Here is a 14,318-nt window from a genome sequence, read left to right as displayed (position 1 = left end):
CCCCTCCCTGAACCCCATCCCAGGACTTAGCTCTAGCCTTTCACTTCTATACTTCTATAGGCTCTCACTGCCCATAGCACAATCCTGCCACTGGTGTCTCTGGTTCCACCGAGATGTAGCATTTAGGCTTCCTGGCTTGTTGAAGCAGGGCCTTCCTTGTATCCTGTATAGCCCAGGCTAATTTCAGACTCATTGCAGCCTTCCTGCCTCAGCCTGCTAAGAGCTGAGGTAACAGACTGTGCTACCACACCCAGCCTGACAGTCAGTGCTTTTACCTTCTGAAGAAATGGCAGGCTCTTTAGTATGCAGTCACACACAGCAGGATCTTTATTTACCTCTGTGGTTCCCAATAGCAGAGACTAAAATGTGAATATAAATCTACTTTGTTCACATGTAATGATATTTTTATGAAAGCATAAAAATCAATGGAACCGTCATATTTGTTACCCACACTTTTCCCCCACGGACTCAAGACTGCAGCAACAGTCATCCTGGTTTGGGGATTTTTTTTTCCTAGTTATAAAATTAAGGTGTGTTCAGTTAATTAAAATAGAAAAGGAACAAGAATTTAAAGGGAAAGAAATCTATCCCCCAAAATAATTATTAAGATAATCAGAAATCTGAGAGCAAACCTCCTCTCGAGGAAATGTACCTCAGTGCTGACATTTGCTTTCAACTTTCCCCACGCCATCATGCAAAAGCTGTGAAGCTGGATTTGGGGTCTGCTTCCACACGGCAATGCACTGGGATAGGTAAGCTCTAGATGGATGGCAGATAGCATCTTCCATCTTGAGCACTACATCAGGGTCATTTATCCCGATGCTGGCCTGATTTGTAGCCATCGTTGCTCCCACCTAGGCCAGTTGACTGGATTGCACCCTCACTCCTGCTACAAGGTACCCGAAGAGTTCCCCGTTATTCCTTGGCTCTGACTCTAGCTTCCAACAATGCTCAGCCTGCAGGTTTATCTGCTCCATTCCCTCACTCTGTCAAGGTAGACCATAGATGGCCACCCTCCCTAGTCTACACAATGCCATGTCAAAAGGCCCTTGACAGATTTTACTGATGATTTTTGACAGCAGGGTGTAAGGTTACAGTCCAGGAATGCAAACAACTCCATGTTAGACTCAGAAACCCACACTCCTCAAAGTTCTCTTGGCCACCCCATCACTGCCCGGGGCTCCCAGGGTGCTGCTCCAGGCTGTCCTCACCTCCACTTCATGGCTGGTCTCTCCAGCTTCCCTACACCCCTTACCTCTCTGGACCTTGCCATTCTTCATTGCGCCTTGGTAGCTCTGTGCGTACCGTGCTCCACTTTACAGAGACGTTTGGCTTTCTACAGCTTTCCCAGTATCAGGTCTGGATTTGTCCATTTGTACATGATATCAAGCAAAGGGGACTTTAGAAAGCTGTCGAACAGACCAGATTCCCCATTACATAAGCCTACTTTTCAGGTTAGCTGCAAATCAGTACCTACATTTAATGGTCAAAACTTACCATTCTTCTCGCCATTTATTACATTTGGTTGATGCGTCCACAAAAGTACATTCTATCTAACAATAGCCCCACCTTCTTCCTTTTCATTCTTTAATATATTCATTGAAGAAACTTGGTCAAACATATCAAATTATATACATTAGTATATACAACAGTGGAGAAATTAGAAACTCAGCAGACATATATAAAAGAATTGTTGATATTTTATATGTGAAATGATACTATGACTAAATTTTCCCTTAAAATTCTTATGTTTTAAATTGGGTGTGGTATGCAGGCTTGTAATCCCAGCACTTGAGAGGATGAAACAGGACAATTCCTGTGACTTTGTGGTCAGCCTAGGCTACACAATAAGAACCTCTATAAGAAAAAAAATACAAAGAAAAAATAAAACTGACTTCTTCTGACTCATCCAGATGAATCCATGTGGTGGTGGTGGTGGGGGGGATAACTCTGACCTCATCCTGCAGGTGCCTGGGGGTAGAGCAGAGGCACAGCCCAACTGATGACAGCCATGTTGGCAGCTGCCAGAGCCGGGAGCCAAGAGCCAAGCGTGTGGAAGTTCACGCTATTCTCTCTTTTGGACATTTACATAATTCACAAGATTTAATAATGAGAAGTTAATCATTCTTAGAAATGATCAGCTACCCACTGTGAAACAAGAATTCAGTTTTATCCAAGAGGGAGCTGTTATGTATTTAATGATAGTCTCTGCCATGTGTGACGGCAAGTCTTTATCACATTGGCTGTGTGTAACTTGAGACCTGTGGGCTGTGCGTGAGCTTAGGGTTGATGTGTGGAAAGCCACCTGTTCACTTTCACACTACACTCGACATGTGATTGTATTCACACTGACTGTGCTCCTAGGAAGACAGGATGCGAAGTGCCAAGCTCTGGGCAAGCCACACCTATACTCTGCCCTCCAAGACCGAGTTCTTGACGCTTCCTGCTGTATAAGAGTTAGTTGTTTTGCCGTGTCTTAAGTCTTCCTCTATTTTGCATCATTTTCAGAATTCTATTAAGCCTACTTTTTTTTTTTTTTTAGTTTTGGTTATTTTGAAACAACTTTTAATTGTTCACAAGGGTTACCATGAGTCATGTTCTGCTGAACCTTGTAGTAATAATCCCTTTTTAGGAGTCCTGAAAATCTCATGAGCAATTGTAAGACACAAGAACATTGCTTTTATAAGAAAAGTGAAAAATATTTCCCTAAATGCCCAGTGGGAAATTTAAATAAAGGCACTAGATTTATTTTTAAAGATTTCTTTATTTTTATTTTATATGTCTGAGTATTTTGGCTGCATGTATGTATGTCTGTAAGTGCACACAATATGCTTGGCTGGTGCCTGAAGAGATCAGAAAGAAGTCATGATTTTCTGAACTTGAGTTACAGATGGGTGCTGGGAGCCAAACCTAGGTCCTTGGCAAGAGCAACAGGAGGTGCTCTTAACTACTGAACCATCTGCCCAGCCCTGTGGAGGTTCTGATAAGAAAGTATCATTTATTTCTTAGTTTCTTAATTAAGAAAACTATGTAAACATTAAGAGGCATTACTGATAATTCCTGTCACTATTTTTTAAATGTTACTACTTAAAATTATTATGGAGAAGAGGACTACCAGTTAGAATTGTAAAGCTCTATCTGTAGCTCGCCTGCTGTGGTGAGAGCGTGAGAGCAGTGGTTCTAAGCCTCCCTAATGCTGCAGCCCTTTGTGGCTACTTCACAACTGTAATTTTGATCCTGAACAGTGTCTCAGTGTCTAAGACCATCAGAACTATGTGTTTTCCAATGGTCGTGACCCACGGGTTGAGAACCGCTGTCCTAAACTATATTATTCATCCCATGGGATCAAGCCTCATCTTGCCATGTGCCAAATGAGAAACCAAATGTTTCTTTAAAAAACTCTTACACAATGGAGGGAGGCTGGGAACAAAGCCTTTGGGTGATCCCCACCACCACACACACACACACACACACACACACACACACACACACACTTTAAACTAAGCATGGCTATTATTACCGTCACTACCCGATATCCACATCTCAGCAATTCAACAGGGATGATCTAGTCAAAGGCTCTTTAGCAAAAAACATACATGTGGCTAAGACTGTTGCTCACACAGTGCATGCTGAGTTAACTGATAATTTCCTTTTTGGGGTATCACTGAGGCCACTGCCAGAGAGGAATCCAGCTTGTTACATGCCAGCTGCACCACCTCTGAAACACCTGCAGCAAGGCAGCAAAGACCATTTTGAATCCTTAACCACACATCATCCCATGAATGTCACACACAATTGGAAGCAATGGAAGGGCTTGTAGGAACCCAGCCTCCTCCCATGTAGAGGTTATTGAAAATTTACCAAGCTTGAGAGTTAAACTGAAAGCTAATGTTTGCTTCTTTTGCAACAGTTTTCACAGTGCACAGACAGGATAAAAGACCTTGAGAAACTCTTTGTGAACCCTGACAGCAAGGGCAGGGTCCGCTTCATTAAAGGGAAAGATCTGACTGAAGAAGAAATGGTCAAGAAATTAGATATGGTAAGAGTTCTTAAACACCCAACTGCTTGCTCACAGGTACTGCAAACCCATCATCCCACTAGACCTCCCCTACTTGTAATGGAGACCTAAATCCTAACTTTGATAGATATTTACCTAAGGAAGGAAAGGTCCTGTGCTTTCAGGATTTGGAAGTGCCCTTCACTCCTAGCCCAAAAGAAATTTTGACTTCTTGAATAAATATGTTCATTTGTCATCCTGGTGGGAACATCTGGGAAGAATGGCATTGTGGGTACCAAATAGAGGCAGAGGTCCATAGCTCACCCTGGGAGGAGAGCCCCTCCCTAGCCCGAGTGTCCCCTGACATAGTAAGTACAGCTTCAGAGACTTTTCAAAGGTATTTTACCAACAAAGAAAGCAATGTGTCTCTGTCGTGGGGTAGAGGACAGATGGAGGATGAAGACCATGCCTTACATAAGTCATTTTTTTTAACTCCTACTGAAATTGTTTCCAACTGCAGCTGGAACTTCAGATAGCCAAGAAGGAGGAGAAGCTACTGGAGAAGGATTTCATCTATGAGCAGGTGTCCCAGCTCACAAACAGGCTCAAAGGCAAAACTCAGGCTTGCAAGAAGGACACACTGCTCTTAGCCAAGAAGGTTTGCCTGAGTGACAGAACCTCCCCTCTCCATGAGTGATGGAACCCCCCTTTCCCTGAGTGATGGATCCCCCCTTTCCCTGAGTGATGGAACCCCTCCCTAAGTAACAGAACCCCTACTCTCTCCTTGAGTGACAGAACCCCCTCCCTGAGTGATGGAACCCCCACTCTCTCCCTGAGTAATAGAACCCCCTCTCCCTGAGTGATGGAACCACCCCTCCCTGAGGGACAGAACCCCCTACTCTCTCCCTGAGTGATGGAACCCCCACTCTCTCCTTGAGTGACAGAACTCCCTCCCTGCCCCAACTCCTGCTGTCCCCTTCTATGCTTTGCTCTTCATTGCTGGGAAGCACTGAGAGAGGGAGGTTTAGGAGTCTAGAAAAAAATGGAGCTTCAGTCCACTCACTCCCCAAGTGAATCCACTTCACAGGAAGGGAGCACACGCTTTCCAAGGAGAGTATTTTATTTTACAGGGCAACTTCTCAAATATACTAATCCTCAGCTTTGTAGTTTGCGTACAAAGTAAAACCCTTTCTGTTTTTTGAGCAGAAAACATCATTTATCCAGCAGTCTGAGTAGGAATTGCTCCAAGACAGTATTCAGCCAGAACCCACAGAGGGACAGGGGCAATTGAAGAGAAATAGCAGTCACACAATTCCCAGGCTAGCCCTTCCAAGTGACATCAGGGCTGCAGATGTGATGCAGCTAGGTTGGCACCTACTAAGAGCAATGCTAGTGGGAGAGGCTGGTGATTAAGGGTGGCAGGACCCCACCGTGCCTGGTAGGGGATGGTGCACTCACCAGCTTCTGTGGGACTTTTGGGCATCCTCCAGAGAGAACTTTTAACCACCTCACCATACATGAGGCAGACACAGTGTGTGGGGGGGTGGGGGGTGGGGAGGGGAAGTGTCACACACTGTCTAGCAGGGTGAGAAGGAAGAAACTAGCTGAAGGTGACTGAGTGTACACCCACACCTCCCTGCCTGCCAGCCCCTGCCCCACCTGCTGAGGGTGAAGGATTCCTACACCCCAGACCAGGCTCCAGAGGGTAGGGACACTTCCTCTTTCAGTTTCTCAAGGCCTAACATGTAATAGACTCTAGACAACTGTGCATAAATAAGCCAATAGTCAATCCTGTTCTGCAAATAGTTTTATGAAGCTGTGTGAGAAATAACTGAAAAGCCACCTAAAAAGCAGTGAAAACATCGTTGTCACATGGCCTGTCCCCTTCTGTTCTGTTAAGCCCTATGTCAGTAGTGTACAATGGGGCCTCATAAACAGAGAGATGATGAGATTTACTGAAGCCAGCGAGCTTTATCTGAATCAGTACCCTTCCCCAAGTTTCTGTAAATGTCTCCTCCCTTCCCTTTGCAAAATGAATTCTCTGTCTTAAAAGTCATTTTTTCATTAAGAGATGATTTTTTCAAAGCTGATGGCAGAGCCTCTGGAAATTATTTGTGAGACTAGAGAAACATAGTGTGGTCAGGAAGGCCCCCAAACAGCTGAGAAGGCTCAAACTGATAAACCCGTATTATTGTTTGAGCCAGAACTTAGGCATCAAGAGCATCTCCCTCCCCTCCCTTCCTCTTAAAAACAAACACTAAGCCAGTCTCCATGTTCTCCAACCTGGAAGCTAGTAATTAGAGAAATCTTTCTTTTAGTTTCTTGTTTGGTTTTAGTTCTCGTATTTACAAAACCAAACATGTTGAGTTCTGTCCTGTTTAGTTTTCACAATGTGACACGACCTACAGGCACTTGGAAGGAAGAGCACCCACTTCCCAGATCACAGTGGCCTTGGCCACTGTCAATGAAGGTGTGTCTTGGCCAATGATTGATGTTGGGGGACCAGCCCTCTGTGGCCAGTGCCATCCCTAGACAATTAGGTCTAGGCTATAACAAAACTAGCTTAGCATGGCCCAGCAAGTGAGCCAGGGAATAAGCTAACAAGCAGTGTGACCTGCCCTGTGGCTTTTGCCTGCCCTGATTTCCCTTAGTAATGGAAGTACCTGACAAAAGGCCCTTTCCTCCACACATTTCTTTTGCTCATTGAAGAGTAAGTAGGAGAGGTTCCATCCCTGGAGCCTCTCGCAGGGATTTTCTGTGGATTCCCATTAATCTCTCATCCCTTCAGGAAAGGCTGTCCACACGGGTAGCCAGCAGTCTTGTTTTCTCCACATCCTCATGGGATAGCTATACCAACTAAACCGTGGGCTCCTCATTTCTAGATGAATAGCTACCAACAAAAGATCAAAGTTGTTACCCAGGAAATGATGGCTCTTGTTGCTGAGCTGTCCATGAAACAAGCACTGACCATTGAACTCCAAAAGGAGGTGAGAGAGAAAGAAGAATTCATCTTCTCCTGCAGTGCCAGGATAGAAAAGGGCCTCCCGCTCAACAGAGAAATTGAGAAGGACTGGCTGAAGGTGCTTCGAGATGAAGAAATGTATGCCTTTGCGACTGCTGAGAAGTCTCGGGTAAGCTTTGTGTCCTGTGCTGCAAAGTGTGGCAGTGTCCCCTCATGACACAGTGGGCCCCTTATCTGAGGGTTAGGAATAGAAACAGTTTGAACTTTCTATGATTTTCATGAGACATTTGAGGAGTGGAGCCCAAGTCTAAACACCAGACTCACTTGTTTCATATGCACCTCATACACACAGGCTGAAGGTGACGTCAATGCATATTTATGCCTATTTAATTTTGACTGTAATCATGATAAGACACCATATATGGAATTATCTATTTGTGACATCATATCTATCCTCAAAAAGTTTGGAGCATTTTGGGTCTCAGGGTTTTGGATTAGGCTTTCTTCAACCTGTATAAGAAAGTTTCCCACTCTAACAGGCATAGTCTGAATGGCTGGTAGAAAGGTGGTTGGCATGTAGAAAAGACTTTGGACTAGTAGTCCAAAGCACCGCCTTTCTCCCTGAGGAGCAGCTGAGAACCATCATCCCAGTCATACCCTGGACTGGCATGGTTGAACACTGTAGCCTCCCTGAGCGTGCCTATGACAATTCTAACATTGGCATTTGCTTACACCACAACTGACCCTTTTATGTCCTTCTGTCATGGCCTCCACAACCATATTACAGCTACTACAGCCTTCTACAGAACCATACCTGGCACATATCATAGAGCTCTATGCTACACCTTTCTCCTCCCCAGTGACCAAGGTCTTGGTCGGTCACTGAAGCCACCAGCGAGTCTGGTTTCCTACTCATCTGTCTAACCCCATGATCCCTCAATAGTTTAATATTATAAGGCATCTCATTCCAAGAAGCCCACAGGGATTGCAGAACAGGCAACAGAGGTGGGTGTGGGCTTCACCCTCCTCTACTTGTTCAGCAAGGCCTAAAGAAGCTCTCTTAGGACCCAGGAAAAGTTAGGTTCAGTGCTTTAGAAAACTGAAATGAGAATATCTTCCTTTGCAGGAGTACATGGAAACAGATTATCGGCAGCTGCCCAATGGTGTTTACACAACTGCAGAGCAGCGTCCAAACGCCTACATGCCTGAAACCGATACCGCGCTTCCTCTGCCCAAACCCTATGGTGCGATGGCTCCATTTAAGCCCTCTGAACCCGGAGCCAACAGGAGGCACATTAGGAAACCTGTTGTAAAGCCCATTGAAATCTAAACATGTGAACCAACCCAGCAGTCCTCTCACAGAGAGGGCCTGAGCCAGGCCTCAGACCTTCTGTGGAGAATGAGCACCAGGGTTCGAGGGCTGCTGATGAGCCAGGCACGGTCAACAACAATGGGTTGTTTCCAAAGCAGGGGTCTCCTTGTACATTCACCAACTACCACCTGGTAAGTGACACTGAATGGGACATAGACTACAGCTGTGTTGAAGGGTATTTTGATTGTTCATGTGTTTCTTTTTCACTGTTTATATTTTCTACACTTCAGGAATGTACAGTAGACAAGATGCTGTAAAAGTACAAAATAAATAACTTTTCAGTGAAGTACAGACATTAGAGTGTTTTCTTTCTATTAGAGGGAAAACAGGTACCCATTTATGTGTGCACAGTCTGACTACCTGATTGAGGAAACTGCTATGTGACAGATGCAGCCCCTTTGCTGCAGCAGCACGAAGGCTGTGTGAAGAGTGGTAGGAACACTTGTCACTCAAGTGATGTTACTTCTGTGAGAACAATTCTACTTATCTGCTCAGAGATTCGTTTCACCCATATGTTTTTCTGATCCCAGTGTCTTTATTATTAGATGTGATGATTTGCTCGTATGTGTGAGGCCGTCCTTTTACATTTACATGCTTAAGCTGTCTCTCCTGTGTTGGTGGTAGTTATAAATCCCATGTCCAGCGGGGATGGACACACTATACTTTCATTTTGCTAAATCCAACATGATGTTCCAAGCACCTGTTCTGCCACATTGGCTGGGGACTTAAGTTTACTCTCATTTTCTGAGTCCTGAATTTGACCTCTTTGCTTTGCACTACCATTCCAAAGCAAAGGACATGTGAGACCCTTGAGTAAGTACCAGCCATTTAGCTAAGAAAGGAATCACTGCACACTGAAACAGTCCCGATGGCACAGAAATTAGGAACCTCTTTGGGCATTAAAAACTATACACAGAGAAAGTTTAAACACCATAAGAATGGTAAGATTTTTTTTTAATCACAGAGAGACTCTTAAATATTGCAATGTATGCTGCTAGTTGATAAAAGGCAGGTGCCACCATGGACTGAAGTATCTTAGATTACAGTCCAGTGTGTGTGTGCGTGTGCGTATGTGTGTATGTGTGTGTGTGTTTGTCTAGCCCTAGAACATGAAGATTTGGGGGTTTTGAGGTAGAAAGGGACTCCAAGTGGAGGAAACAACCTGTTCCAACCTTTGAAAGAAGAAGGCCAAACTCATGTTCCAAGGCCTAGTGAACCAGCTTGGCTGCAAGAGTGTTCATATTGTACAAGGTCAAAATTTGAGAGTGAAGTGCCAAGGGAGTTACACGTTACTCTTCAGTAAACAGCAAGTTAGTGAAGAATTATGAGCTAGTGTCAAAGTCGCACTGAAGATAACTTCATAAATGTGTCCAATAAACTCAGCTTTACAAAATCACAGGAACAATGCAGGCGTGAACAGAAACTACTGGAAGGATGTAGGCAAGGGTACTTAAAATAGCAGAGGGAAGATGAACCGTTTAAAATACAAATTAAGGGTTCTGTCAGAGTTTTATTAGCAAAAAATGATTTTTAAAAATTTAATTTGAACTAAATAAAACCTGCTGTCTCCAGTACAGAGCAATTTGTAACACAAGCAATATGAACAGACAGAAAAAATGTGAAAATACCGTATTGCAGCATTGCTGACTTGGTGGCAAGGTTCCAAGCCTGGCTGACTATTTGGAGTGAAAGGGAAATTCTATAGGCTAGGACAGTTTCTAGAGCACAGCAAAGATTGCTGAAAATACGGTGGATTGCATGTGAGTTAGTAACATTTAGAATCATTAAAATCTCACCATGTGAACAGGAACCCGTGAGGACACAGAGAAGCAGAATGGAATCTGGAAAGCTGAGCCTTAGGGGTCAGCTAGGGGTCAGCATGATGTCATTGCAGGAGGGAGATGAGAAAGGACCAAATACCTCGTCAGGTGTCAGGGGCCTCTCCCTAGTCACACTGATGGGCTCAAAATGCCTTATGCAAACAAGGCTATACCCAAAACTTAGGGAGAGTCAGACCAAAGATTTCAGTATTTGAAGTGGTATTTAATGACAAGATAGTACTAAATCATAAATATAAAATTAAACATGGCTCTATCTGAGCCTCCACAAAGGTAAAGGCTGGTCTAAGCCCTGTATGGACAAATGGTTATTTGTCCAGTTCCTCCAAACTGGACGTGACAGGCCTTGCTTACTCAGTTTCAGGTTCTCCTGAGATGCTCTTCCCAGCACTGACCTTTCCTGCCTGTCCTACGTCCTTTCCAGTGACCGCCTGGCTCTCACTGTTCTAGGCATTGTCCCCTGTGTTTGCATTAGATTCTTTAGTGCAACAGAACCAGCTCCAGGCCTACTGGGCCACCAAGGAGGGCACTGTTCCTGCCGCAGCACACAGCCTTGAACTTGTTCTTTCCTCTCGGCTGTTTACTGGCTGCTTGAACTGAGAGAAGTAGCAGCTGCCTCGGAATAAGAACTGTACCGAAGCCAACAGCTCTGCAGTATATTCTGACCTGTTCCCAATCTTAAAGACAGTGGAAAGGTTTCCAGAAAAGGGAGGGGAAAATATTGAAATCGTCCGTCTGCATGTCCACTTTCATAAGCCCAAAAGCATGGTGGTGTGTTTCAGAGCAGCTTCCTCTACAAATTCTGCATCCACATTGTCATGTCCTTCAAAGCCATGCAGTGCTAGGAATGGGTGGGGGTGGGTGGGGGGGAGAGAGAGAGAGAGAGAGAGAGAGAGAGAGAGAGAGAGAGAGAGAGAGAAAGAGTGTGTTACTATGGAGTCATGGCTATTTATAACATTCCCACAGCTTACTGAGAACATCATTTTATATTTTAGTGAAATGTGTTATTCTGAGAATATGTTGGTAAATATCACTAAGCTTTGGTTTAAACACCTCAAGGCCCTTTCAGTGTTCAAAGGTAAGTCCCCCTTTGGTAATTACGCAGTACATACTCTCTCTAACAAAATCAACTTTAGTAAGGACGTATTTGTAGGAGGTATTTAAGGAAGAAAACAATACAAAGTGTGACTAGGGAATGACTAGGGTGTCAAGGCAAACGCCTGGACACAGAGGAATGAGTTACCTTGGCTGGAGGACTCCAGGCCCATCAGAATTTCGATGAAGTAGTTCAGAGGCAGAAATTCTACCGGAAATGATGATTTGTCAATCATGGAGTTCCGAGGCTAAAAGGGAAAACACTCCCTATATATGAATTGCTTCTCCAAGAAACGCCCAACTTTAAATAAAATAATAAAAACCACAACTGTCTACCTGGGCTTATTGACATGGCGGGTGGGCTCTGAAGAGTGCTTTCTACCTGGGCTTACTCGGACTCACCTCTTTCCTGTAGTTCTTCAGCAGCCGGGCCACATGGTTCCGTGAAATGATATTGGAACTCATGGGGTGGTCCCAAAGCCGGCAAACCTTCTGGCCAATAAGCTAAGTGAGATTGAAAGAAACACGGAGGAGAGTATAGGTCACAGTGCATCGACAGACCACATACCTACTCTTCAAACTGTGATTCCCAAGTGGCTAGCTATTGTAAAATGCAGAACATTTGTGATTCTTGACCCTTGGAGAGAGGCCATGCTCGTGAAATATGCTTCTGAAGTACTCCCTCAAGTGCTACCATGAAGAAAACAACTTTTACATCAGTGCTGCCAAATTCCTTTCTCCCTGAAATGATGTTGAACCTGAGATCCTTCAAAGCTGAAGATGAGCATACCAACCCAGAGAACACTTTGACTGGAAACTAAAGATGGTATGTGTGTTTGTGATTTCTCTTCTGTCTGGTCCAGAAACTTTAAATACCCCAACATACAGGACAAAAGAATAGTCAAATCTGTAGATCAAACTAAATGTCAACTCTTTTCCTAGAGGGGACAGCCTGGGAAAGGTGGGTGCTTTGTACTCAGGAAGCCTATGACTGAACCACTATAAGGCAAGACCACAGGTCCAAAAGGGACATCCTTTTAGGGAGGATGGCCAGGGCCAAAGGTCCCGGTGCTCACAGATGTAGTGTGCAGGGCTGGCCAGGCTCTTGGGTCAGGAAGTTTGCAAAGTCCGAGGTTTGGAAGAACTTGCTGTGGAATTTCATGTTTTCATGACGTTTCCAACTCCAAGAGCTAATATTCCCACAAAAGAGCAAGGAGTGGCTTGTAACCTTTTCTCTCATGGTTTTCGTTCTTCTTTTGACCTGGAAATGTTTTCCTATGCTCAGCTATGCAATAAGAAGAGGAAATACAGTTCTAGAACCTTCTGGCCTCACTTGTATCTAAATCCCTTATCAGTTTAAATGCCAGAGGCACACGTTTCCCTTTTCCCTCCAACTCAGACTCTGATGTAAACAGGAGTGTGCTTTCCTAGGGGATGAAATGCATAAACTATCAGCATACACTGTGCTAGAGCTCAGCGCCAGAGAGGACACGGGGTAGGCCCTGTGAGGGACAGCCAACAGAAGGCTGGAGATGGATGGGAAGTGAACTGACTTCAGCCAAAGCAAGGAAACGCTTCTCACAGGCGATAAATGAAGGAGAGTGGACCAGGGCTTAAGAGGAAATGAATTTCAGGGTTACCGGAGGGAGCCGGACAATGATGCTGAATTTCAGTTGTTCATTTTTCTCTGAATTGTCCAGATCTACAAAAAAAAAAAAAAAAAAAAAAAAGTTGGAGACTAACAGATAAGACAGATATATCCACTTAAATACCACAGCCAGATTAAATCCTGAGTGTTTCCTTCTGAGGCATTCCAACCCTGCATCTGCAGGCTAGCGATGCTTTGAAAGCTTTAGTTGGTGACATGGAATCAAGGGGCCTTTTATTTTGTAACAAGCTGCTGGTCACAAAGCAATTTTATCCACCAACTTAAAGCATAAAGACCTCTGAAGAAGGACTGCTGCTATGTCAGGTAACATTAACAGAAGGCGCACATGAATGACTTACACGAGAAAGATTATGGCCTTAACAGTCATGTTCACATGTACACTGTTATCTGTCAGTTTTACTTGCATTTCCAGTTGAACTTTGAGATGACAAAATTAACTGGCTGAAAGTAAGCCAATCGTAATACTTGCTTAAAAAACAAATTCACGGACACAGACTCTCAGCCTCTTCTTACCCTCGAATACAGAAATCAAATCTAACATCAGTGTCTAGACTCAGATGTTCTTTAGGGACTCCTGAAGGGCTAAAGTACTTTCAACTGGCCTGAAGGGACGGTTCCAGGGCATGGGCTGTACTAAGAATTTGTAAGGTTCAGTACAGGGTAAAATAAAGTGATATATGTTCAAATAATAAGAGCTTCAATATGTACTGCAGGGCATTCGACTGAGCATTGGAGCTTTCTGAAGGTAGCTGGGCCTGTGTGTCACATACCCAGAAGCCAGTCCTGAGGGTGGCCAGGCTGAGACTCACCCTCTGCTTAACTCAGATTCGCTTACCTTTCATAAGCCTCGTGACTGCGGTCTCAGTAAGCAGCAGCACTCCGTTATCAATGTAGTGCAGAAGGCTGTACAAAGGGAGGCAGTGGACCCCAAGGATCGTGTGCAGAGAGTGGAAACCTAGGTGAGTGGAACAGAAGCAGACATGATGAGCCGAGCCAGCATCTCCAGGTGCCAGAGAGGATGGATTGATGCTATCAGTAAAGCGATGAGCTTGCTTAGGGCCTGGGTCAGCCAATCCTTTTATGACAAGAAGTTCCTGGTTAATATTATCTCTCTGTCCTTGATAACTGATCTTCAAACTCCACACGCCCAAGCTAAAAGGCTGTTGGGATGGAGACAATTTTGCTGAAAGGTAAAAGGAAGCTAGGGCCAGATGACAAGTTATATCTCTATCTCTGGTCCTCTCACAAAGACTTTTGCAGTCTACTTGGACTAAACTATAGAAAAGAAATGTAGATGATATGACCCAATCAGAAGCCTGTAAAAATTCAGTAGAGATGATTCTCTCTCTCTCTCTCTCTCTCTCTCTCTCTCTCTCTCTCTCTCT

At 44.4% G+C, this 14,318-nt stretch overlaps 2 protein-coding genes across 2 annotated transcripts in view; one reads left to right on the top strand and one right to left on the bottom strand.

Annotated features, from left to right (window-relative positions):
• Ccdc146 (coiled-coil domain containing 146) overlaps positions 1–8,617 on the top strand; it is a 124,835-nt gene extending 116,218 nt beyond the window's left edge. The window contains exons 16-19 of the mRNA XM_021163157.2: positions 3,911–4,039; positions 4,518–4,655; positions 6,880–7,128; positions 8,086–8,617. Coding sequence (XP_021018816.1) covers positions 3,911–4,039; positions 4,518–4,655; positions 6,880–7,128; positions 8,086–8,289 — 720 coding nt within the window. The 3' untranslated portion in view covers positions 8,290–8,617. The remainder of the gene's footprint in view (positions 1–3,910; positions 4,040–4,517; positions 4,656–6,879; positions 7,129–8,085) is intronic.
• Gsap (gamma-secretase activating protein) overlaps positions 8,610–14,318 on the bottom strand; it is a 99,987-nt gene continuing 94,278 nt past the window's right edge. Inside the window, exons 26-30 of the mRNA XM_021162344.2 lie at positions 13,769–13,888; positions 12,905–12,966; positions 11,667–11,768; positions 11,413–11,512; positions 8,610–11,010 (exon numbers count right to left, since the gene is read on the bottom strand). Of these exons, the coding sequence (XP_021018003.1) occupies positions 10,919–11,010; positions 11,413–11,512; positions 11,667–11,768; positions 12,905–12,966; positions 13,769–13,888 (476 nt within the window). The 3' untranslated portion in view covers positions 8,610–10,918. The remainder of the gene's footprint in view (positions 11,011–11,412; positions 11,513–11,666; positions 11,769–12,904; positions 12,967–13,768; positions 13,889–14,318) is intronic.

Source organism: Mus caroli, chromosome 5, assembly GCF_900094665.2.
Source record: "Mus caroli chromosome 5, CAROLI_EIJ_v1.1, whole genome shotgun sequence".
In the NCBI taxonomy this organism is placed as follows: domain Eukaryota; kingdom Metazoa; phylum Chordata; class Mammalia; order Rodentia; family Muridae; genus Mus; species Mus caroli.
The sequence above is the reverse complement of the archived record's forward strand: the minus strand, read 5'-3'. Positions and strand labels throughout refer to the sequence as shown.